The following is a 26,563-nucleotide window of genomic DNA, read 5'->3' on the forward strand; positions in this document are numbered from 1 at the left end:
CTGAAAATATAAACTCTCCAACAAATGAAAATAAAACAGAGGAAAATTAATAATATGGGAGAGTCTAGAACAGAAAAGCTGTTTTCTCTCAGTTTTGGGTTGTTTTTTTTCTGCTGCCTGTCTGTCTTTGAGCATTTTGCAGAAATATCTAGACTCTCCCTTTTGATACAAATGTTCTGAAGCTTGTAGAAGTGATGTATGTTTATTGTTTGGTTCTAAGTAAGAGACTGATTAACTGTTTAAGCAGTAAGTGCTTATCACATAATGGTGTGATCTATGTCATAGCTTTCATAACACATGCTGTTTTGGATGGACAGCAGAGCAGCTGCTAGTGGAAAAAGAAAAGTCCATATTTACATTAACTTTTAGGTGTAATAGAAATCAACATGGCAGACAAACAGCATAGAGAGCATGTAGGGAATTACCATAACTTGTAATTTTCACTGATTTGGGCTAAATCTGAGTGTATGATTTAATTTATAGTAGTTTGGGGGGGTTTTATCTTTTGGTTTTTAGAGCCAATACAATGTAAAATAAATTAATTTATAAAAATTAAAATATTTAACTCAACAACCATCACATTTTCCAATAATTTTTCTGTGTATTTGAATCTGCTGTATCTTTAGCTGAACCAGGAAGAGTTCCCTTTGTAATAACAATGTCCTATCCAAAAACTCGATGGCCGTTGTACCTTTAGCAAGACAGAACAAATGCAAAAAAATCTGAAAGGTGATACAATGATAAAAAGACTATAAATTAAAAAAGGAGTGTGATTTCTCTCAAATTTTGTGAAAAACAAAGACAGGACTGCTGCTAGTGTGCCTTCTGGAACATACACATCACTTTTCCTAATCCCTCACTGCTTCCTCCAGCACTTCCAGCTTCTAACTAGCCCACAGGTAAAAATTGGGGGCTATAAATTTAAACATGCCTCTGCTAAAAATCAGTGTACTGTCATGTTAACCGTTTGTGTGCAAATAATCAATTACACTTCATACATATGCCTCAATGAAAACCCCAGTTAGTTTGCATACAGATTATCTTGTCCGTTGTACGAATACATTTCATAAAATTGGCTCTTATACATGAGTTTGCCTAGAACAACTATGATGCTGGCCCAGCTTTCTACCGTTCATAATGTTTCATTTTATGCATCAGAATTTCTTCTATTACTTTTTTTTTCATACAAGCAGTGCATTGGAAGTTTCACATTTACTTCCTTGCCCATTACAAAAAAAAATATTCTATTGACCTTTATTTTTGCAGCCCTAAGTATACATTCTAGTAGTATTTAGAGCTTCTGAAACAAATGATGTGCCAGTTCATGTAAACATAACCTAGACTGTGTAGGGATTTTTGTCAAGGAGCTTGCTCTCCTATTTAAAAGAGCTTAGTTGAGCCCTAAAGGACCGAGGTCTTTTCTTTAGCTCTATTCCTGCTCGTTCCAGTCAGATCTGAACCCACACCATTTCTGTATGGTACTCCCGAATCCCAGCTTTGATGACCTGTGATGAGTTCCTGAAATAATCCTGTAATCTTCAGTTGGTTGATGTCAAAGGAAAATAAATAGACCACAAAAGAAGCATGACAAAAAAAGAGACAAGAAGTCTTTACAATAAGATGCCACTGTATTGTTCATAATTAAGTAAACAGTTTACTCCTTGGCTTTCCCTGCTGAGGAGTAATAACCTAAGGAATTATTTTTATCAATATTTTTGAGTTTACTAATCTCAGCTCTGGCTGGTTCCCTTCCTCTTGGTCTCCTTCTCTAATACTTTGGAATGCTTTTAAGTTTTGCCACAGAATCATTAAATCAGTACTATGTAATGATGCCATTGGTTCAGGTTTGGTTTTACAATACAAGGTAGTAAAAATTAATGAGATCTAGCCAAAAGATTTTATTTCCAACTTTTTGTAGTTCTACATTTGCATTACGATGTAGAATTAAAACACATGCCAACACTGAATTATTGTATAAATGCCAAGCACTAGCTGTGAATCATATCTGTTACCTGCTAATGGAAAAGATTTATATATTCTTTGCTAAATTAGTTTGATTTAATTTTATTTGTGTTGCAATTTACGTTTGTGAATGGGTTTTATGTTGCCATCATTGGCATACTTAGAACTGGATTCTGCATTGAGGTACACAGCAGTATTTGCTGACGTGGCTTGTTATATCAGCTACAATGCCCATCAGCAAGATGATTTAGCAAGATATGTGATGACACACAGTAACACTTCTGGTATCAAAATCAAGACATCCTGGCTAGAATACATGAGACGCTGGTACCTATCATCTGTTACTAAGAGGAACACAGCCCTCATACTAAATTATTTCGGTTGCTTTTGATCAGAACCATTAATGTGTGGTTTTCGAGATTTGAAGCTAGAAGTACAAATGCATCGATTATTGTGAAACAGTAACGTGTAACAACAATAACTTCATCTGTAATAAGGCATGCAACAGTAATTATGGTAGGGTGGCTAAGAAAGCAATCTGGAATGAAGAGGTGGGGAAAAACCCTGGGAACCTGCTTGAACAAGAAATGCTTTGCAATTCTCTTCTCCTTTTGCATATTCCTTTGTCGGTTGGGCTCTGTAAGGGAAAACAGTTTGCAGCAGTATTTTTTACAGGCATATTTTCATTCTCTTCCAATTTTAATCAGATAGAAGCAAATCCTGGCTTTGCTCTGCAGGTATCTTTTTAGGTAGAAGGGCTGATAAGCAGCTGAGCTGCATGAATGAGGAGTGAGGGCTAAGGCTTCCAAGGATAAAGGAATCCACTTAAGTACATGCTTAAGTTCTACTGGAGTCCACTGGTCATGAGCCTGTACTTAAGTCTTTTGCTTAATAAAAGGTTACTCAGATGCGTATTGGAGCACTTTGCTATTGGGGAAGAGCTAAGTCTTCCTCTGAGTATCCGCTGTTCCTCTTATGTGTTTCTCGCTCACTGGATAACCATTTTTGGCACACAAAGTACATAATTCCTTCTATCAAAGTCTTCACATTCAACTCTTCAATAACACAGAAATTAAGTGGCCCTTCCATCCCAGCATGTAGAATGAGCAGATGCCCAAACACTTTACTCAAATACAAGTTCAAAAGCTATGCCTGTTGTTCCAATAGGTATGAAATCATGCATTCATAATTTGTTTATTAACACCTGGAGACTGTTAAAGCTGTGGAGGTGATTCTTTTGCTTTCTATTTTTCACATTGCAGTACTTTAGTTTGAAAAATTTGTGAAGTGTTTCATTATCGCAAGTTTCTTTCCCTAATATGATATCTGTTAGATGGAATGATTTTGTGCTTTATGTAAATAATGCCTCTTCCATTTGCGTTTATTCCTTAGTGATGACGAGCAATTCCCTTGAGCAGTACTTTTTGGAGTTGGATAACTGTGTATCTGTGTTCAAGCCAAGTTTGCAGTCTTCCCCATTTGCTTTATATTCATTCATGCTTATGATTGGACTGCTCCCATCTACCAAAATACGAGCTTAACTATGCAAGCTTATGTATAATAGTACCTAAATCTTATCATATAACAGTCTTTGCATAGACTACATGGTAAAGAATTGAAATATTGATGTTTCAATTTGAACATATACGTATTTTCTCTTTTACAGAATATTATTGATGACAGATAATACAGAATCATAGAATCATTTAGGTTGGAAAAAACCCTTAAGATCATCAAGTCCAACCATTCAGCTAACACTAGCAAGTCTGCCACTAAACCATGTCCCTCAGTGCCACATCTGCAGGTCTTTTTAATATCTCCAGGGATGGTGACTCAACAATGTCCCTGCTTTATTGAAATACCTACTTGTACTTCATGGTAACCTTTAAGCTTTAAGAACTACTTTTTAAAAAGCCCCTATCCTAATGCAATGGATTTTTAAAGGGAGGTGGAAGGAATACTGACCTTACATGGTCATACAGTGTGTAAAGTCTCTAATTTACTTTTTAAATTTAGACTACAGTTCCTAAAGGGAAGGACTTAGACCGTGTAGGGCACAGGTGTATTACAAACCATGGTAAGTTACTATAGGAAAAATTGTGGAGAATAATGGGAAAGAATATTTTACTGTAAAAATAAAGAAGGAGGGAGTACAATAGGAGAAACAAGAAAAGACATGGAAATTATATATTACATATAAAATATATATTTTACCAACTTTGTATTATTATGTCATGCCATACTGATAGCATAGAGAGAGATCTGAGATAGTGAAAATACATAGCATTGGTTTAATGACTGGTTTCACAGATGTAAAACAAAGCAATCCCATTACTACAGTATTTTATATTTGTATAAGTGTCTCATCATCAGACACTGGAGCAGTTTCCATAGATCTGTATTCTAGCTCTGTAACAGGTGTGATCCATGTCATTACCAGGAAATGAACATATAGGCATAAAGTGAATTTGCACATTGAAACATTTAAGAGTTAAATAATCCTAATGTTATTTGTTGCTCTCAAGCCAAAAGTTTGCAAACATATGTCCATGCAGCATATATGGATGACATAGATTAGATGTCAGCAGAAGGACAAGCATGTGGACTCATTCCATGACACAGTCATTAAAGATCATTAACCACCTACAGATCAAACCACATTTTTTCCTGTGTTTCATCTCTCACTTCCTTGCATGGATGTGTGGTATATATGTCAGGTAAACCTGGAGACTACAGCCTTCTGATTCACTTCAGTTGTTCTCCCAGATTAACTCCAGTTTGTTCTTTCCCTGCAAGAAAAGGAAGCATGGAAACAACCTACCATTGCAATAGCTTCTTCTGAGAGAAGAACATAATTTGCAAGCAAAGGTGTTGTGGAAGACACAAGTTGTAGAGTTTTTTTGCTGACCGCACCAGCTCTCTTGTTCACATATAACACTGAAGGATTTGGGGTGTTTTATCTGGCAGGATGATATTCATGCAGAAATTTAGAACTGATCTTTCTAGAATATTTGTGGAATTTTGCTTGATCGTTGTTTGTGTCATAGTTTGTCAGCTTCTGGGTTTCAACGATCGCTTTTTCAACTGAGTTCTTCAGACAGTTATGATTAGCGGTAGGACAAGGGATAATGGGTTCAAACTTAAACAGGGGAGATTTAGGTTAGATATAAGGAAGTTTGAAAATAAATTCTAGTGGTGTCTGAAATAGAAACAAAAAATACCTGTGATAGGGAATTATTTTTTTAAGAACAAATGATAATTTCCCATCCTGCCAAAATCTTACCATACATTTCTTTGATGAATATATATAGTCAGTATTTCAATATTCCCTGTCATGTCAGATGTCCTTTAAGGTTTTGTCCTAGTAAAAAATGTTAGACACAGTTACACTCATGTAGCTTTTATTACAGTCTTTCAAACCTTCAATTTATACCTATGTTGAAGTTAGATTAGATAAAATCACAATTTAGTTCCAACTTGATAATTTTAAGTCCAGCAAGGTTTGGCTACAGTTAGAAACATAGAATCAAAGAATGGTTTGGGTTGGAATGGACCTTAAGGTCTTTTCCCTGCCATTGACAGGGACACTTTCCAGTAGGCCAGGTTGCTCAAAGCCCCTTCCAGCCTGTCCTGGAACAATTCCAGGGATGGGGCAGCCACAGCTTCTCTGGGCAACCTATGCCAGCACCTTACCACCCTCATAGTGAACAATTTCTAATCTGAATCTTCTCTCTTTCAGTTTAAATCCATTCCCCCTTGTCCTGTCACTTGATGCTTTTAAAAGTCCCTCTCCAGATTTCTTGTAGGTCCCCTTTAGGTACTGGAAGACTGCTCTAAGTTCTCCCTGGAGCCTTCTCTGCTCCAGGCTGAAGAACCCCAGCTCTCTCAGCCTGTCTTCATAGGACAGAACCACATTATTAAGAAAGCAGTATTTCTCTAAGAAAGCAGTATCTCTCTAATAATAAAGCTTTTTGTTTAGTCCTGCTACTGGAGTAACTTCGCAAAGTGAAGCCAACTCACAATGGAGCAGGGAGTTTTATAGGGTTTATTTTTTCTATCACCGTGGTACAGCACCATTAAGTTAATATAGGAATGATCAGAAATAACAAGGATAGCAAAAAGGTGCTGGTTTTAATTTGTGATGGTAATATAAAGACACACTTCTTTTGGTTTTTGATGTAGGCTATGCAGTTACTTCATATGGAAAAAATCCGGTCCATGGGTGGTGGATTAGCATCATCCTTTTCCTCATTCAAGACAGAATTTTGATCTCCATTTTCAACAGACTTATTTAGTACCTTTGAAGGCTTAGCATGCATTTTCTTCAAGTGTTCAGCAATTGTAATTCTTGTACCTATGTAATTCAGTGTTGTATTACATCTCTTTCATTGAAAAAGCCTTCAAAGTCATTATAAGACACCTTCATATCAACGATAAGTCTTTTTTGTAATTTTGAAAATTAGATTACTACGTAATGGACAGCTGCTAATATGTACCTTGGAACGTTTCACTTTATTAATGATTCTTGATGTCTTGTTTTCTTGCTATTTGGATTTAGCTCCTCTTTCACTCAGGTATATTGGTGTCCCTAAGCCTTTCTGGGCCACAGCTGGAGAAAGTGGTGATTGACAGGACCCTGGTGGGGAAGCTCATCTCCGACACCATCAGTGATGGTAATTACAGCCACGTGCAAATCAATTGCCTACATTAACAATAGAGTAGAGAAACAGTATGTCAACAGGTAGACTAATTATTGCCACTGGGGACTTGCAAACACAACAAGTAATTGCATGTAATGCCATAGTTACAACCCTCAGGACTAAGAACACTTTAAGAATAATATTTAACATCAAAGTTTTCAGGCTTGTCAAATACTGAATGAGTTTCTAAAATTCAGTTTCTTACACATTTTAATCACTGTGAACATGCCATTTGAACTTGTCATGCTTATTCCGTAAGTGGGAAAATGGGACAGAATCAAACGTTAGCCAAGATTAACCATGGGTAGTTATTATTAAAGTATTTACTTATTAAAACAGGCTGGATAACATTGGTTGTATAGAGGTGTTCTGATTTAGTTTCTAGATTTCCAGAATCTCACTATTGTTATTAACTAGTGACTGCTAAAAATAAAGTTCTAATTTAATGTGGAAGAAAACTTAAGCAAATGTACTTTTTTCATCAGCTTAATAATACGAGTATAGCTTTTTCATTGTATCTCTACAGGGCTCCACTGAGAATTAAACCAGGTATCTTGGCATATGCGTGATCCAGAATATGGAATTTCAGTGAGAGCCAAATTATATGGGCATTATCTTCCAAATTCTTAATAAATAAACACAAATCATATGCTTTTAATAAGAATATATGCTATCTTAACTTTGATCTTTAATGATTTATTTTCTTCAGGCATCTGTTGAATGTGGGTCTGGTTATTTAAGAAACCTACAATACTGTGTCCCTCTGATGTTACCAGTGTTTTGTAGTCTTGAAGATTAACTTTAATGTAACAATTTTAGTAGAATCTTTATTTAAAAAAATATAACCCTAACCTCATTTTTTTATCAACTAATAGCATAGAACACATTTGATGTCTCGACTTCTGTTTTTCAGTCTTCACCTGAATTAGTAAACTGTTCATTCCATCTCAGATTTTTCTACCCTTTGTTTCCAGAGGGAAGATTTCATACTTCCAGATGACAAAATGTAGGAAAGCTTGGAGGCTAAGTTTGTACCCAAATTAAAGTTGTTTGTAGGACATAGAACACTTAATCTTTTAAAAAATATAATAAATAATAAATGCATAATTAAATTATACTTACTTTGCCTTACATTGGCTTAATGTGTCATAAAAATACTAACTAAAAAAGCTTAGAACTAAAACAATAATAAAGCAACAAATATGCTTTCCTACAGTTACACCACTTAAACTGCTATAAATAATGCTACAGAATGGCTTGTCCTTATTTTCACTTATTCGATAATTTCTTAAATTATTAAGTTCTCTATGTTTGGTAATACCCATGTCTGAAGGTGAAATAAGACTGCTTCTGTTCAGCCAACCCAGCAACCCAACCCAACCCCCAACACCAGTCATTGCAATGCATTTTTTGTTTTCATGAACAACAAAAGAAGATACTTTGTTACCCATGCAAATAGTGTTCAAAAATACAGATTTTTAAGCTGAACTATCCTTATGTGAGAACCACAACAAAATGTGGTCCTAGAATAAATAAACTTTAATATAATTCCACATCTTTCCAAATTTATGTTGGAATTAGGGTTGTGATTATAAAGTTGGCCAGAAGAAATTCAATATTTAATACAAAAAGTCCATATAAAAATAGTAGTTCTTAGTTTAATAATTGTGTATATGTAGAAATGGGTAAGGATTACAATCTGCCAAAATGCCTTATGAAATGTAATTCTAACTTGGGTAGCATGTCCTGTTAATACTTGGAATAAAGATCGGGTTGTGTGTACAGAATACATAATTATGATTGAATTTATAATTCTCCTGTCTCTAATAAAGTCATCCTGATTTTTATTATAATGGGCAATATTTTTATGATTAATTTTATTATTATTATGTGTAACGTTAAAAAATAATGTAATTAGAAATTATAGAAAAATTGTTTTCCTAAAGAAACAGTATTTCTCATTTTCTAAATTATGTTGTGGCACTGAGGTGTTGCGGTACTAGTATTTGGAATGTTAACTACACTGCCTGCCTTTCTAGGGTAATCTGATTCTGCAGCATATGGGTCCTCTCTGAATAATGGTCTAACTATGCCCATAGCTGCATTCACGTTGTTCTAGTCTCCACTCCTGCTCAGGACAACCACAGATACTGAAAATCAAGGCAGTGCTAGTCTCATTCGCACCTGCCCAGGGATCTTTGAATCCTGCCTTCTTCCCTTCAACCAAAACCAATTTCAGAAGCAGCTGAGGTGTGCTGTAGGTCATGTCTAATGCAAACTATGTCTGTGAGGATAGCAAAACATTTTAACTGTACATATTGAGGATACCATACTCAGTGGCTTTGGATTTTCTTGTGTGTTTAGGATCTCAGTTATAACTTCTAACTCACCATCTCAGATACTTTATCACTATTTCTTTTATTCTTTCTTTTTTTTTTCCTTTTTAAGCTGGTGTTAGTGTTACATTTCAAAGGTAATTATTTGGCTTTAAACTTTACCCTTTAGCATTTGCATACCAGAATCTTCGGAGCTGTGCCAGTACATGACTATTAAAAATTGCAACTGGCTGTAAATCACTCTAAATCAAAGCAAAGCTGAGTAGCAAGTTTTCAATGCTTGTATGTAAGACTAAACTGTCAGTCTACTCAAGGATATGTACAATACATTTGAGAATCTAGGATATTAGTCACAAATGCTTTTGTGTTTGTTTTGCTGGGTTGGTTGTTTTTAAATCCGGTTCCACTTCACTTGACATTTTCCTTTCAGCAGAGGTTTCTCAATTTACTTTCTTAAAGGGCTTGCTAGCTGTACTTAAACCTGACTCTACCAATTCTTCTTCAATGACCTAGTGCTAGTAACCCTGATGACTCACTTCATTCTCAGACATCTCTTTAAATGCAGACCTAATATTGCTTGCATAAAATGTAGGCATAATACTGCCTGAACAAGTGTATAACTGAGAAAAAAATCTTAGATAATATTGTCTAATTAATTTTCATTGTCAAATTAGTTAATCACTTTTATATTGAACTGGTTTGGTCTAGCACCCTCTTATGACAGCAGCGGGGATTCCACTGCACTTTTCCACACTCTAAGGGAGTCTGTTCCTTCTTGGTTTCCTGCATTGTTTGGATACGCCCATGTGAGGTTTTCAGCAAGCTCATAACCCCTCTGAAGTATAATCCTGTATGTAACAACCTCCTCGGTGTCTGCAACAGCATCTGGAACCTTACTATGTCAAAATACCAGATATCTCTCAAGTACTAATTCGCATTTATCATCCTTAACAGAAGTTATGCTGTATATGATGCATTTCTGATATACTGGTGGGTGTTACCATAAGGAGAAGAAGAAAAAAAACCCAACATTGAAAGCTGAACTGAGATGAAAATTAATGCGGAAGGGCATAAAACGTATATTTGAATGTAGTGGTAACTTGATATGAGATAATTTATTCATGTTTATGTAATCGGAGTACTCCCTAGGCTTCATTTCTCATTTCCAAGAAGGTCCTGGCAGGATGACACATTGATGCCTTTTAGGAGATTACAGAGGCTTCAGTGTAATATTTAAGACACTGTCTTGAAAAAATTGCTTTTTGCAATGTCTCAGTGGAGTGCTCAGTAATTTGTTTTGCTACTAGAAACAGGTATTACAGTGGTGACGATTTTTATTTGTTTTTCAGCGGTTCTTACAGACAGTTTCATCATCTTGTCATTCGAGGACCATAACCAACTCTGTTTTATTCATTTTACAAAGAAAATGGATTCTCCTGATGTAAACAAAAGACTGGAAAAACTCTCTTGTTTGGACTTCAAGGTATTGCTGTCAATGGTGACTGTAGATACTGCAGTAACTTTATGATTGCAAACCTTCCTGGAACTGACTAGAACAGCTTAAATTCTAAAAATGGCAGGTATTGAAAAGTAAGGAAAAATTACATGGCATTCTGAGCTAATGAGTTAAAATACTGTGCCAAGAGGGATCCAATTTTCTACTGTATTTAGGTTAAGGGCTCAGACACACTGTTGAGTTACCCCTGCTTAACAGATTACCTTGTGTCAGTTGAGCAGCAGTAACTGACCTTTTGCACATTCTCAGCATCTAACAAGCATGAAGCAAAATCTGTAATGGTAAACCTCAGTGTAAAAGATTTAAGCTAATGTGTTTTACCTCTTGTTTGCTGTGGGCTAAAAACACATGCATGGTCAATTACTATGTCTCAGCTGATATACATGAACTCATGAAGCTATGATAATTCAGTCATTTGTATGAGCTGCAAGACTGTTGTAATTCTTTGCAGAAATCTTAATTTTCCCTCTAGTTACAGTCATCATATTGTTGTGAGAGCTGGTTTTACAACTAAGCCACTGAGTGAGGGCTGAAGGTACAGAAGCTGACTTTCTCACCTCTGACAAACTCTGTATGTGACCTTAGGCAAGTGACTTGGTGCGTCTGTATCTCAATTCAGTACTTACACAGTGAAGATTAAAATACTTCTTTTTTCCAGCCCTTTATGTATGGGTGTGTCAGTCACAGCAGTAGCTGAAAAACACTCTAGAGATAGCTGAGTTACCTTTAAACTACCTAGTTTGAATCTCAGTAGACCCAGCTTGTCTCAAGCTGAATTACACTGTATCTTGGATGGTTTGGGCTGTGTAGACATAGCTTATTTTGGCCATAAATTCTTTGGCATAAGGGCAGTGGCTTGGCACTATGATAATATGAAAAAAAAGTAGTTGGCCAAAGGCAATTAACTTTGAACAAGCAGGGTAGGAAAAGAGCTGCATCCAATTCACTGCAAGAATGAAGAAGAGACAAGCCTTCACCCTGGAAAGTTAGAAAGATGTAGTGAGCTAAAGAGAGAGTTGTATTTATTTCAGCCTGGATAAATGTTAAGGAAAACAATCTTGTGGTAGAAAATAGCAAATATTTTTCCCTGGACAACCCCTCAGTAATTTACTTCCTCACATATGGGAGTTTGCATCTGCAAAGCAAGCTTTTTTTAAGGATGTGTTTCATTTAAGTTTTGCCATAATACATTTTAACTTGCTTGGTAGAAATACTTTCTGCTAGGATGAATATCTAATACATTTTCCAGGCTGTTTCAGTTCAGGGCCTCTTTTCAGCAATGACTTGTGTTTGCGAGATTGATCCAACCTCTATAACGTGGATTTGAGACAGTTCACTGTTCACCAGGAACTGAGCTGATACGTACTTTACTTTAAAATGATGTGCACTTGTGCCTGGTCTATGGTGTTTGTTAAGGTTGTGCTTTAGAAGCAAGTATGGTCTGTGGCGTGGGTTGTTTTCTTAATAGCACTAAACTTCATTGAAGAAACTGTGGTGAGCTGGAGACTGCCTTCATCATTTAACTGTGAGGGCCATAGCTTCTTAATTTATGTAAGAAAATTCGTTTTCTAAGGAAACATTTTCATTCTGAGCATTGCTGGGCACATTTTGGATCTAATGGTTATGGCACTTTTGCTCAGGAAAGGAGGAAATCCTAATCCATAGAAAACTCTCTGCCCTAGGAAACCAGAAATATCTGCTGCACTCCTTAATAGGGTTGTTATGTTCAGTTCTTTGCTGACACAGCTGAGCTTCTCAAAATGCCTCCATGTTCAATGTAAACTTTGCTTTCTCTTGAAATCAGTGGGAATCACTGTGGATTATTTCTTTGCCAGCCAAAAAAAAAATGCATTTGCATTTTTTAATTGAATGTTCCTTTGTGTGAGGCTTGCTAGTTAGGCAGCTAAATAAAATTTTTATTATCTTCAAAACTGCACCAATGTGTGCCAGCAGAAAGTATTATTCACTACTGCAATAGTATTATGTCAGCTCTCTGCACTGGAGTTCTTCCTAGCTAGTTTTGGTCAAACTTGTAAGCTAAAAGAACAGATACAGTCAACGCTAGCGTTGTTATCAATAGTAACAAAAGAAGCAAAAGATGGTCGTCAATTGCAAATGTGCAAACTTGTAAGTGCTCACTTTAGGAAAAAAAATGGTTCCTTAGCATTTTTGGGGTTTATTTCCAAGAGAAATTTAATTAAAAGCTAACTTACATTGGTATAGAACTGCCACAGGATCAGACTCTGGAGCTAAGATTCAGGAAATTTGGGTGTAGCCTTCATTTCTGCCTCTGACTTTTGGTGTAGTTCTGAGAGTGTATGTAGTATTTGCGTTTAAATTCCCATTTCTAAAATGAAGAAAGTATTTGCTTACAATCATATCCAGTGATATAATTAAATTTCTGTCATATTAACATTATAATTTCTTTGGTACCTGCACATAAGCAACTCCACATTGTGCCATTTCCAGCCTCATGGTGGACAAAATTGTCAGGGAATGCCAGGCAGTACTGGACTGCCAGTATGTTGTTCTTAATAAGAACAGGTCAACCATGCTTTCCTCCTCACAGTCTGATATTTATCCAAAAGTTGAGGGTTTTTTTATACAATAGATACCTAAATGGAAGAATGATTTTATCTATTTTTGTCCTTTCTAAGAGATACCACCTTGGATTTTATTTACACTTTGAAAAAATAAAGGAAGACTTAAAATTGCTACAGTCTTGAAGACCAGCAAAATATAAAAACAACTGTTTTCATTCGCCTTTTCTTAGTGGCATTAGTCCATGTTTGAAAGTGCCATGTCTAATACAAGACATAAAGTTTTATGAAAGATTTTTGGCTATTTTTACATGTGAAATTGTTATGAGCAATTAACTCTGCAGTACAGGATTAGTTAATATCTGTGGAAGATTTTGTGTTTTTTCACCCTAATAAATTTGGTGTCTTGTCACCAATTAACTATATATAGTTCTAATTCAAGGACCAGCTACCTGTTAACTTTGATGTAAGTTTTATCTTTACAATTCTACCTATTCTGACAAGCCAGAGAGTATTCTTAAAATATTGACCTTTTGCAAGTTTTTCCCATCTGTGTTTTTTTAATCCATTTCAATTTACTGAAGGAGGAGGCAGTACAAGGAGTTAAATGTTTACCATGAGAGAACAACATTGGTAATTACTTTGATTTCAGTTCCTTTTGATGTGTATTCAGGGGATGAAGAGGTCAATAATATTATGACCATGCAAATAGAAAAGGGTTCTTTTTGACCATATAAAAAACAGCAAAGGATTATTAAAGCATTAACCTTGATTTTAATGGCCTTGGTTGAGTGGTGAGATCACAATTTGGATGAGCCTGATTATTTACTAAATACAATACATAAATGCAACGGGTTCTTAACACCCATTGCACTCTGGCATTATCGCATTACTGCCATCCTTTGTTGCCTTGCAGACAGGAATATGAAAGCAATCTGTCATGTAGTGAGACTGGCTCCAGAAGCATTTCTCTGATAAGAAGACCCCCTGCCCTTTGCTAGTGTCTGGTCCAGTAGGCTTAGCCATGCGCTTAATCCCCAGAAAGTGGTTCGATTATTGCTGACCAGCAATGGCAAGATAGTTTGTTTTTTTTTCCCCTAGCTATCAACCTTCCATTAATTCCTTAAGCAGAAATGCAGTGCAATCTATATTTCCTTGGCATGTATCACCCAGATGGTGCACTGCTCATGTTTTCAAATAACCATGCTCCAAAATAACAGAGTTTGAATAATAAATTCCACAAATCCTTCCTGAGAAAGAGGCACAATTCTCAAGAGCTGCATAAACTTTACGCATGATGCTGTAGCTCATCCACATTATGCAGAAGAGTATATATTCTCTTGCAAAGCCGATGTTTGTATCCAGATTCCTTAATTTAGGGAGGAAAAAGAAAGATATATGTTTGCTCAAATACTGTAGAATATATTTAATATTTGATTATGTCTTAGACATTAGCCTTAGCTCCCTGGTCAGCTTTGCAGAACTTGTCATTTAATATGGCTAAGCTTAAATCCTGTGTGTAGGTCGATGCTGTCAAGCAACCATGACTGTACATTTTGGTATTGATTGGAGTCATTGCAGTAAATTCCTTCTTAACTCACATTCCTTTCCTTCCCAATCCCCTCCCCGTAGATAAAAGTGTGAGCATGTCTTTTTCTGTTTGAAGGGATATTTTTTACATTTACAGACAGCCTATATAAATATATATGTATGCAGCCCTCTGTGTATAAATACATTCACTTCCACACATCCAAACTAAATGCTCCCAATTGCTCCTTCTATGCTATTTTATCACCTCAAATATTTTCTGCATTTTTTTCTTCCATCAGATTTCTTATATTGATATACTTGGACCAGAAGGTAGAAGGATGAAACGTCACCTGGCAATAAACTGTATGCAAGATACCGTCATTTGCTGGTGGTCAGCAACTAGTGAAGGAGCATGGCCTTGGTCTCCTATTTCCTGTGAGAGGGACAGAGCCAACCTATTGCTATTAGGCTGTGCACATGGCAAATTGGAGGTAAAGTGCTGAACTCATTACATGATTTTTCAGATTTGCTAAAGAAATTTGAGTTAAATGCATAATCAGGTAGATATAAAGAACAGATATATCAAGAAAACATAAGAAAGATCAGGCATCCTAATCTTAAAAGCAAAGGTTTGTAATTTAATGAAAAAGTACTTCAGTTAGTATGTTTGCTATTTTCATATCAAAACTGTCAATTTGAGAAATGTAGCAAGGAAGTTAAGTCTTTATAATGGAATATCTAATGGAACTGCTAACACTGAAAATAGAAATATGAAAGTACCACTAGAAAGCTCTAATCTAAGTTACAAACTGTGGCTGTTGCATGATTGTCTAATGTGGTTATTTTACATTGTATGCAGTGTCAACTGATAGGCATTTCACATCTACTTCAAGTGTTCTAAAATTTTAGCTACACCAAGATGCTGCTTAAATTGTTGCTATGAGTACTGATGAAATCAGGGAGCAGTTTTTTTCTTGAAGAAAATATTGAAATTCCCCATCTACAGGTGGGAATGGGAGCTACAGGTTAGAGCTAGGCTACAAGCTGACTCTCTTCCTGACACTGCTTAGATTTCGATTTCAGGCAGAAGTTTCCATTTAATCTATTTCATTTTTGTTTTATTTATTTAATAATATTTGAATCCAGTTTCTTGTATTAGGTGAAAACTCTGAAAAGAGCTGAAGCCTAAATTTAAAATGTAAAAGCCATTCTGAGCTATCCCCATGTGTAGGTGCTTCTGTATTTGGAGTTTTATTTTCAGTTTAGGTTAAGACACCACTAATTTGGACTAAAATCGGGCACTCACTGTGGGAGAAGAGCACAAACCTGAGGATCAGCTGTGGAATAGCTCTTCTGGAGTAGCTATTACAGGATATTTCCCTGTAGAGAAAAGCCCTAAGTAACACTCTAGAATAAGCTGCTCTTACAAACAACATCCTGTTCTTTTTAATTAGGAAAGATGTAAATGTTTTAATGTCTTGGAATTGTTACTTTGATAACTAATACTAATTTCAGTGAGGGTTTTTTCCCTTGGGATTTTCTATATATTGAAAGCAAAAAAGAAGAGGCAGTTGAGACAGCTTTTCTTTCTTATTTCAGTCATTAGTCACTAGAATTTAAGCTTAAATTACCTCCAGTTCTGCCTTCTTTACTTCTTTTCAATTGACCTCTCTCCACTAGCGGTCATCTTTGACTCATCTCTCTCCTCTGCCTGATACACACCTGCAGTTCTCAATTTCCCCTGCAGCTATGCCCAATCACATATAAAAATTACTCTGGTAGCTAAAACGTGTGTCTGTTCTTTGTAAGCTTTTTCAGCCTAGTCCCTATGCCAGTTTGATGCTATGAAACTTTATCCTACTAACATTTCAGATTTTACTTCTTACTGTGATTTCCATATGCCCAGGTTCTGACAGCAACATTCCCATGGCTTTTGTTTCCTTCCCACATATTCCAGAAAGCTCCCTAATGCCAACAGAGCAGTTTGCAATCTATTTTCCAAGAGGTTTTCTAGACAACTCGTTTTGTCTAAGAAGTTCATGAAATCAATAGAAACTACCCTGTTAGTTTAAAGCTTTCTCTGTTTCATTTTTATATATTACAGACAGATTTCCAAGTTACAGTATTGTTCTGCATCTTTCAATAGACATTTCTGGTTTAGACTCTTGAATTGCTCAGAGCTGAGGCATAGTATAGTGCCAGGCACATCACTAGTGCTTAACACAGTAATGATAATAAGCTTTTACTGAGACTTTAGGCCTAAACTCATAATCCTTTTAATTTAGCCTATATTGTGATATATATATATGTATATATATATATATATATAAAAGAAAACTATTTTTAAAAGCAGAACTGCCAAATTTAACTGGTTGGTTGCTTTCCCTTTCTGATTCTTTGCCTGTACTTGTCTGTTTTAATTCTCAGATCTTCAAATGAAATTTATTTTTCTCTATTTGTCAGTAAAATATTAAGCACTGTGCCAGGGCTATGGAATACTTAGTCATACATAGATAACAAACTGTCTTGCTGGTTGTCAATTAGTCTGTTCCATGTCCATGAGATCTTGGATGCTCAGTGGGCTGCTGTGTAAGACTCAAGACACTCTGCCTCTACAGATACATACACTTCTATGTATCCATGAAATGTTACCTATGGCAGTGTTTGGTTAGGTTTTTCTCCTTGATTTCTCTAGCGCTCCTTATACAAGTAGTTAAATTCCTGTGGTTGGATAGGGGATGTCATAACCCAGCAGCTCTGGAAGTAGCATCAATCCCCAGTCTGGAATTAGCCAAGGTATATTTTTCCCCTACAGTGTCTTGGAGGGGAACTAACTTAGCTTTAACTACTGAGGGTCATTTGACAGTGTAAATCTGAGCAAAAATGTTAGCATGTCTGAAGAGGTTCTTAACAGTTACTCTATAGATCAGATACCACAAAAAGCAGTGTTTCTAAGCATGCTTATTTGCCTCTCTTTGGCTCTCTTCCCTTACCATTCGTAGTGTTCCTCAGGTATAGACCTGGCATAAACACATGAAATGCCATTGTTACACATAAAAATAAACTCATATTTATCATATTTGAACAATAATACGAATTTTATCCCTGTAAATTATTATTGTCAACAGAAGAAGAGTGAGAAGTGTGAGCTCCTTCAGTTTGGAGCATTTCTCAAAAACGAGTGTAATAAAATGATACCACCAATATTTTACTTGAAAATAGTAGTATTGCTTGGCTAAAACAATATTATTGTCTAGAATTAAGAGAAAAGCAGGAATTGCTGAATGTCTAGCCCATAAAGAGCTGTTTGGCATATTAGGCTTATAAAAAAGGAAACCAAGCTCCAGGAAATGAATGGGTGCTGCCCACAGCTGTTCTACAGCACTTTGGTGCTGACCTACAAAACCACAACAGGTCACCCAGCTACTGATGCTCTTCTTATGGCAGAGCAAAGGTTAATGGAGCTCTTCGATGATGCTGCTTCCTCACTGGAGGAATTTTCTGAGTGATATTTGCTCCCCACCAGAAGAGTGCTTATTAGGATGAAGACTGGAATAGCTCTGGGACAAACCAACTCAACCCCTCATCACGATAATATCCTGTAACTATGCATTCTGCATTGGGATGATTCATGTTGCACATTCCATGTTTGGGTACTGTGTACTTAAGTAGGTTTTCAACTTAATTGAGGGAGTACATTTTATATTTTAAATACACTATAAATTTTATTTGAATTTTGTTGTGTGGCTTTATTTTTTAACATTTGCCACTATTAAGGCTAAAGGTAGACTTTATTCCCCTAAAACCAGAAAGAACATTTTTCCTTGCAAATCTTGACTTGGTTTACTCCATATTTTTTTTAAGATCAGTGTTTACTATGTTGAATGCTCTAAGATTTGATGAGGAATCATCACTTGAAGAAATAAAAGTGGTTTTAACATTTGACTTTGGTGTGCAATGTACATTTATATACATGCATACATATTGCTGCGGGAGTATTGGTCTATTGAACCTTTTTCTGCTTTCTTGCATGCATTGGTTTCCTCCAGTAAACTCATCCTTTCTCCAATTTATTTATTTAAATATTGGGGGTTTGTATGTTTCTTCTTTGTTAAAGTACCAATGATCAAGGATGTTATTTGAATTGTCACCCCGCAGAGATAATGCTGGTAATTTGATTTCAAAACCAGAAGAGGAATCTTCCAGAAATCATTGCAAACAATTTGCTGTGAATAAATAGGATCTGATGTGAAATCATCCTTGGATTAAATGCTTTGAGAGAAAGTCGTGTTGAAATCAACATGAACTTTATTCTGCAAATGTAAATTAACAGGATGTGATGATGCCAGGGCTCAGTTATTGTAGTGCTTGCATTTGTCTTTGCCATGTTTATTTTCACTCTGTTTAGTGTTGGTAAGAATCACTGAAATTATACTTCAATCTTGTGGAAAAAAATAACTTGCCTGAGAGAGAATACTATTTTTCTTTCTCCCAAGAGCTAATATTTAATAGTTATTGCTTCCACATTGTGCCTCAAACTTGTGAAATAAACACAGCAGATCTTTTATGAGTGAGCTATCCTACAATTACTGTAGCACTCAGAAAAACATCTACTGTGGGTGACTGAATAGCTGAAATACCTCTCACACACACATCACAAAGAATGTAAAATGCTTCATGTCACATTGGGTTAAAAGTCCAATGAATAATATGGGATAAAGATGATGATGATAAATTTTAAAAGAAAATAATAAATGCTGACTGAAGATCTAAATGGTAAGTTTGCACGTGGGGCAGTAAATACAGTGCAGCCAAATAGTAGGAGCCTTGCATTTTTATTGTAGAAATGTTTTAAAATAGGATTGGTTTTTTATTCCATCTTCACAGTGCTGTACTTAAAGCAATTCTACTAGTGTGGACTACACTTCCCACTCTATGTTTCTAATTACAGTGTTTGTTGTTGTTTAGAGCCTCACCCTGTGAAATTAAATAAGCATTTTTCTAACATCCAGAAAATAAATCAAAGATTTTTCTCATCTGAAAGAAACACAATTCAGTCACAGCAAGCTTATTTCTCTGTTTCTTTTGTTTTCTTTTTTTTATCTGCTGGTAAGCCAATTTTCTGCTTAAGAACTACTGGTTAAAACTCTTACTTGTTTTGATATGTGGACTTTATCCTTTCCCAGCACTCTATGCAAAATACTTCAATTTTAAGTGTTCAAAGGTTTTTGCTGAGAAGAGTGATACTGCCCACATGAGCTTGTGCTATTATTTCTTTCAAACAAAATGAAAGAAAGTATTTTAACTAGCATAATTCAGACCCTTATTTATGCAGATTAACAGATTTCTTTACTTGGACTGTTACGATTTCTGACTCTAGGATTTGAGAACTTGGCGCGTATAGTATCCCTCCCGCTGCTGATTAGCTGATGCAGAGAACAGGCCAGTAGTGCAAGGGGAAAAACAATATAAATGTGCAGTAGTGGTGCATGACTGCCACATTAATAAGGGAAATATACATGAATTATGTCAAAAATATTTAAATACATTTACTGTGGTTTTGTAGCATACATGTCACAAAACTTAAAGGGACTTTTATTTTTTTTATTATTGCTTGATTTATTACTTTACAGAAAGTAATTGGTTTTACTTCATGCAAAGTACTTCCAGAAATCTCTGCTTGAAATCCAAGGCTAAGCGCTTAGTCCACGATTTATGGAAAGCACTTAATACTGAACAGATTATACACCCCACCATGTGATATTTCAGCTTTGTCTTTTAACATTCCTTGTCCTGTCCCCTCCTCCACAAATCCTCCTGTTGTCCTACCCACTTCTGAGGGAACTCCTCCAGCATTTGCCTCCCAATTCCCCAAGTGAATGTTTTGTTAAATTAAAGATAAATTGCTATTTTAATGTTCCCCTTTTGGATTTCAGAGATCTACTGCTCACCGGCAAGGAATCCCAGTGGATTCCTTTTAATGAACTGCTAAAGCACTATTTACTAGCACATGGCTACTTACCAGATAGAAAAACAACTGGCAGGTAATGGAGTACTATCTTCTTGGGAAGAAAAAGAAAAAAAAAGATGTTTTGATTGTTAGATTTCTTATCTTTAAAAAGTATTATCTTGGTCTTATTAACATGTTTCTGTAGTTGTATGTCTCTCTGCTTTAGTTTCACAGTTATCAGCATGAAAAATTAATAATGAAAGTAATTTCTGACAGAGAAACTCCAATCTTCCCTCTCAGATGAAAAAGAACATCCATTTTTTTCTCCCCCTTCAGAGTGCCAAATACCAGTTACACTCAGCAAAACTGGAAGCCAGAACAAAGAGGTCTCTCGGCTTGGTACTCTTCCTCCAAGAGGCACATGAGGCCACTGATGCATGAGAGAAAGCTTATCTGTTCCAATCTAAGGAGAAATGTTTCTCTCATTTTCAGCCAGAATATGAACAGTAGTGTCTAGAAAAGATTCCTTTAAGCCTAATTTGTTTAAACAGTATGTGAAAAAATGTGTTTTGAAATGCAGCAAATTGTCTTTCTCTCCTTGCAGGAACTTTTTCCTAGCTTAGTATTGCATTATATACAACAACCAGCCCTACCCTAGACCTCATTTCGAGGATTTGCTGTCAAAATTAAGTGAAGCTAGGAAGCTTCTCATCTCAAGTCTCGTTAAATTAGCATTCCAAAATATAAGGTTTTACTTTCTTTTAAATTCAAAGTAGTGAGCACCATTTTGTCCCACTTCTGCTCTAACAAGGCAGAACAAAATTGTTAATTGGATTCAGTTTGCTTGCTGACTCTCAAACAATCAGCAGACAACATTTATTTTTCTGTAGGTATTTCCATTGCTGTTTTCCAGCGGTCACCTCTATGGAGTTGTAAAATCCATGTTTCACGTGTTTTCTTCTGTATTGTCTTAACTTTTGAGGCCAGTCTCTCTTCAGAATTTAGTAGTGCTTTCATTCTTTTATCTCTCAATGGCTTGATTATTGTGTGGATCTTCATGACTTTCTTGTAGTTTGTGAGATGTCCAGAGAGAAACACTGGGTTTGGATCAAAAGATGTAGATGAATAATGCAGTACACTGAAATCTGCCAAAGGAAGACAGAAACCTGAGTCTCAGAGGGCCTCAAGGCTCATTTCACTGAAGTTATGGAAGCTTTGAAGACTTGCTTGGGCAATATTTCTATTTCACATATTTGAAAGGCAGCTACATGGGTCTTCGTGCATACTCTTAGGGAAAACTGAAGAATAAACAATAACACTTCCCCTTGTCTTTATTTAGGGTTAGAGAGCTCTGTGGTCACAGTAATCCTCTGTTCACAATGACCTCTTTTGTAGGTTTTCTTGCAATTCCTATGCGCTTTAACACCCTAATAAGCTATGCATTTGAGCAGTTCTAGCATCTGCACAGTAGCCACTACACATTTTGTGGGCATAAATGACTAGTTGCAGAGGAAGGCTAAGTCACTGATGAGGGAATGGTCGAGGTGAGGAAATGTTTTTCAAACTCTACCATAATTTAATCTTTTCTTTCCTCTTTGGTATACATTTTCATTGATGACTACTCTGTTGAAACTGGTTTTCACAAGCTGGATATATTGGCATGTATTATATTGCATATGTTAGATGCTTTTGCATCAAGTGGTTCTTTGTATGTCTCTAACTTAAAGTAGCAAAGACTTGTATTAACCAGCAGCTGGTTTGCAGCCACAGAACTGCGATAATCCTTTTTTCTTTCTTTTGAATGAGAAACCCTTTAGCTGACAAAATTGTCAGAAGAAAACAGCCTAATCAGTCTGATCAGCATTCCGAATAACGTGTTTATAGATTCATCAGTTGCTTCGGAAGATTTAATGGGTGGTATGCCAAACAAAAATCTCAATTTCTTATTCTCCTTCTTCACAGGATGAAAGCCTAAATTACGTGTTCAGTTGGTCTTGTGATCTGTGAAAATCAAACTTAAACTGCTTTAACATCATGTGTGCATTTCTGTTTTCAACCTGAAATTTCCAAGTTTCATCCCTCACCCTCTCTCTGCCTTTTAATCACATTTGTTACCCCTTTCAGTGTATAAACTACTTGCATACCATCTGGATTCAGAAGAAGGGGTTTCCAGAATTAGTGGCAGGTCAGCAGCTTCAGTTTGCAGTGCAAAGAATTCTGTGGGTATACCTGAGGGTGGGGTTTGGCTCAGTTTGATATTTTCCTTTCACTCTTTATTTCTGCATGAACAAATACCAGCAAGTTTCTGACTGACTTCCACTACTCTCATTTTTCTAGAGACACTGGTTCTCTCTTTCTTTCAGAGAAACAGATTTTCATAAGCTATTTACAACTTATTCACAGCTGGTATTTATCCTACAGTTTCCCTGCTCAAATCCTTTATAGCACCTCTCGCTCAAACCCTTATATTGAAGAACATGAATCTTCGTTGGTTCCACTGTTGCCTCTGTCACTTTATGGTACTTCCCATGTTTCCACACTACAAATTGTTTCTCTTTGCCAGCTGCTGTCTTTGTATCATACTCTGCCTCTGTGTTCTTCTTCCAGTTCATTCAACCTTCAAGTACCCCTAAATGGTCCCCTGTTTTTGCTATCACAGATTCATTTATTCTGCATCTAAAGCTATGTGGCACCAAAGAACATCTACCACCTACTCATTTGGCAGTGTATAGTATACATTGTTTAAACATGCCATTGTTTCTGCCACTACAGTGTAGTATTTTTTGTTACCATGGCCTAGAGTAAATGATCAGAAAACCTCTACGTGTGATGCTCAAAATAACCTATTATAAATTTTTCCAGAAAACTTCCAGGAGATATCTCTTCAACCCACTTGCAAATAATCACTTATTATTTTCTATCAATCAGTTGCTGATTTCTCCTCTTACCACCACTGTTAGGACCATTGCATCATTTATCCTCTATTCTGCTAAACTATTGTATACTCTGGACAAAGAAATCTAGCTCAAACTATATTGCAGGTTGTTGTTTTGGTTTTGTTTTTTTTTATCAAAGGAATGAACCTTTTAAAAGTTAAGACAGTAGATTATACAACTCTAATTTCTAAAATGCTTGTTTGTTTTAGCTTACTGACCTGTGAGAAAGCGTATTTGCGGCAGTCTGTTTTTAAATCATCAAAGTAAGAATACATTGTCAAAAATGACTAAAAATGATTTGGATTTCTTTTTAGGTTCTGAGTTACGTGCGTACAGAATGGGATCCGCTCAGTGCAAGCTTCAGCACTAATCAGCCTTATCAGGTTTACACAGTGGAGCACTCCATCTCCGCAGACAAAGAGCCCATGGCTGACAGTTGCATCTACAAGTGTGTTAGGAATAAAATTCAGTGTGTGGCAGTTACCAGAATACCACTACGATCCAAGGCCATCAGCTGTTGCAGAGATGTTACAGAAGACAAACTAGTCCTGGGTTGTGAAGATTCATCAGTAATTCTGTATGAAGCCTACAACCAAGTGACCCTGTTAGCCCAAGCAGAACTGCTGCCTGCCTTAATAACCTACCACCCTTCCGGAGCCATATTCGTGGTTGGCAGCTCCCAAGGGGAGCTGCAACTTTTTGACACAGCACTGTCCCCAATTAAAATTCAGCTCTTGGCACAAGATTATTCACCTGAGGCAACTCTGCAATTCAGTAAACACTTTGACGTACCTAGCAGCCTCACCCAGATCCAGTGGGCTGCTCCTCAAGTTGCCCCTGCCAGCACTGACAGCACAAGTATTCATGATCTTCTGTTAGTTAGATTTGACAAAGGACCCTTAGGAGTACTTCACTTTAAACTTGGTAAGTTATTGAGCACATCTATTGAACCTTGAGCTCTCAAGATATCTCAAGATCTGTAGATGTTTCCTCACAAGAAGCATCTGTACATCAAAAGCACCCTTATTTTAAATATATGGGAACATAGCTTTAAAAGCCCATAGTTCTAATGATATCTGAAGATGTGAACCAAGGAGGTCATTATGTTTCATGATTACTTAATATCTTTTCAAATAAGGTCTGACAGAATAAGACATTTCACATAAGAAGGTTTTCATAAACTTCATAAAAGTCTCTAATTTCATTTGCCAGGGGCTGTGAATAAAAGAAGTATTAATACTAATTTTAGAATTTATATAGCACTTCTCATCTTAGGTGTAAGGAGACTTTGAAAGAGTAAAACCGTAACAATCTTCATTTTACAAACAGAATAAGAAGAAACAGTGAATGAAAGCTAAAAGGCTTTCCAAGAGTTACACAATGCGTCAGTGGCTGAACTAAGAATAAAACCCCTGCAGTTGCTCATCAGTGAGAACTGTATTCATTCCATTCAAGTCAGGCAAGTTACAGTGGTGCAAACCCACTGTGAGAGCTAAAAAAAACAATCATGCTTAAATCTTCTGACTACCAAGGCAGTGTTTCAGCAGGGCAGACAGCCATGTCGAATATACTCATCCTGGAAAATTTCAACATTTTGCCCATTGTCTGCCCAAGGAAACAGGATTGCCTTTGTAGATCTTTACAGGAGGGTTTTTATGATTCTTTTGTATAAAGCTATCGAGATTAGGAAGAAGGTTTAAAAAAAACCCCAAACCCCTAAGTGACAGAAAGGTTTGAAAATCTACTTTTATTTCATTACTTACTGGGATGTACATGTGCTTTTTTGGGGAAAAATCCTGTCTAAAAGCACTGCCAACCTAAATATTTGAAAGACTGCGTTTAAAAACTTAAGAAAGTATGCCACTGCAAACAAGTAAATTCATATAATAGGGTGTTAGAAACAAAAATATTGGATTAACTTATAGTGGTATAGTTTTAGAAAAGCCAATGCAGATTATTACTGTTATTAAAAAAATGCTAAAAATAACTATAACTTATCATTTATTTTGAGATAATTCAGTTGCATTATGTTCAATGACAGGTTTAATCATTGAACAGTACCCCCAGAACCTGATGGTTTTGTGCATGTTGGCCATTAAAAAAACAACTCTAAATTACCTCTTACCTGTCGAGCAGAAGGCACTCTACACATCTACCTTGCTTTTCTTTAGTCCTCCCTTGTGGGGTTTTCTCACAACAGCTTCCAGAAAGCACAGCTTTCCCCTTGCTATCTTTAGCACATTTATGTTCTTAGGAAGGCAAGCAGGCTCTCAGTGCAGGGATTTAGAGGCCTTTCCTGCTAATTGCCAGCTTGTAAACTTAATTGGACTGTCTCCCTGGGCACCGTTCCTAAATCAATTAGGCAGTGAGTTGGCTGTCACCTCTTTTTCCCAAGCAGGTTGCCTGGAAGCGCACCACCCAGGAGAAGTCAAGCATCCAAATGGGAAGATGTTGACCTCTACAGCTGAAAGTTATCACATTTTAAAATTCATTCTGTATAATTACTGTAAAATCTCTTCCAGGAGGAAGGCAAAGCTCTCTTTCTCTCCCTCCCTTCCTCTTTGTAGTCCATTGTGCAAAAATCTGCTGTTCTCTATTGCATCCTGGTTTTCAGCTTTACCCATCTTCTTCTCAGTTTTCTACACAGCCAAGTTAATGCCGTGTTGATTACTCAGCCCCTCTTCCCAACCTCAGTGGCTTTTAGTTCTCTGCTATTTAAGAAATAATGCAAATATAAATTATATGGAAAATGTAGGGATCCATGACAGCAAAACCCAGTCAGGCATTCAGGGCTGAAATAAAATCCATAATTAACTCATGGCTTGGAATTCTTTCCCATAAAAGTCTGTTAAAAAACTATGTCAGTGTGACCAGGCAAATATGTTTTTAACTTCCAACTGACATATGATTTTGGACAAGTTCTGTGAATTGTGCTGTCTAGCCAGATTTATTTCAGGAAAAGATTCCTATTAAATTCACCCTCAAACATGAATGGGAAATATTTTTGGAGTCCAGTGCCAAACTCATTTTCATAAGCACTTCTTGTCGTTGTTGTCAACCTAGATCTTGGATAATGCAAACTTGGTACTGGTG

The 26,563-nt window shown here is 36.4% G+C and overlaps 1 protein-coding gene and 1 long non-coding RNA gene across 7 annotated transcripts in view; one reads left to right on the forward strand and one right to left on the reverse strand.

Moving 5' to 3' along the window:
- WDPCP (WD repeat containing planar cell polarity effector) overlaps positions 1-26,563 on the forward strand; it is a 109,201-nt gene that overhangs the window by 11,590 nt on the left and 71,048 nt on the right. For all 4 annotated transcript variants that reach the window (XM_005147434.4, XM_031047541.2, XM_031047543.2 and 1 more), the window contains 4 exons: positions 6,521-6,635; positions 10,348-10,481; positions 14,884-15,075; positions 23,785-24,394. In XM_005147434.4, the coding sequence (XP_005147491.2) occupies positions 6,521-6,635; positions 10,348-10,481; positions 14,884-15,075; positions 23,785-24,394 (1,051 nt within the window). The remainder of the gene's footprint in view (positions 1-6,520; positions 6,636-10,347; positions 10,482-14,883; positions 15,076-23,784; positions 24,395-26,563) is intronic.
- Positions 1,879-25,782, reverse strand: LOC115946245 (uncharacterized). 3 transcript variants are annotated; one of them, XR_004549475.1, is made up of 4 exons: positions 25,596-25,781; positions 20,607-20,646; positions 6,459-6,664; positions 1,879-4,751 (listed from the first exon to the last, which is right to left on the reverse strand). It is a non-coding gene; the product is annotated as an uncharacterized lncRNA (long non-coding RNA). The 3 variants fall into 3 exon arrangements; XR_004549474.1 differs by lacking the exon at positions 20,607-20,646 and having other exon boundaries at positions 1,879-5,323; positions 25,596-25,782; XR_004080334.2 differs by lacking the exon at positions 20,607-20,646 and having other exon boundaries at positions 25,596-25,774.

The sequence above is a fragment of the Melopsittacus undulatus genome, chromosome 3, assembly GCF_012275295.1.
Source record: "Melopsittacus undulatus isolate bMelUnd1 chromosome 3, bMelUnd1.mat.Z, whole genome shotgun sequence".
Classification (NCBI taxonomy): Eukaryota; Metazoa; Chordata; class Aves; order Psittaciformes; family Psittaculidae; genus Melopsittacus; species Melopsittacus undulatus.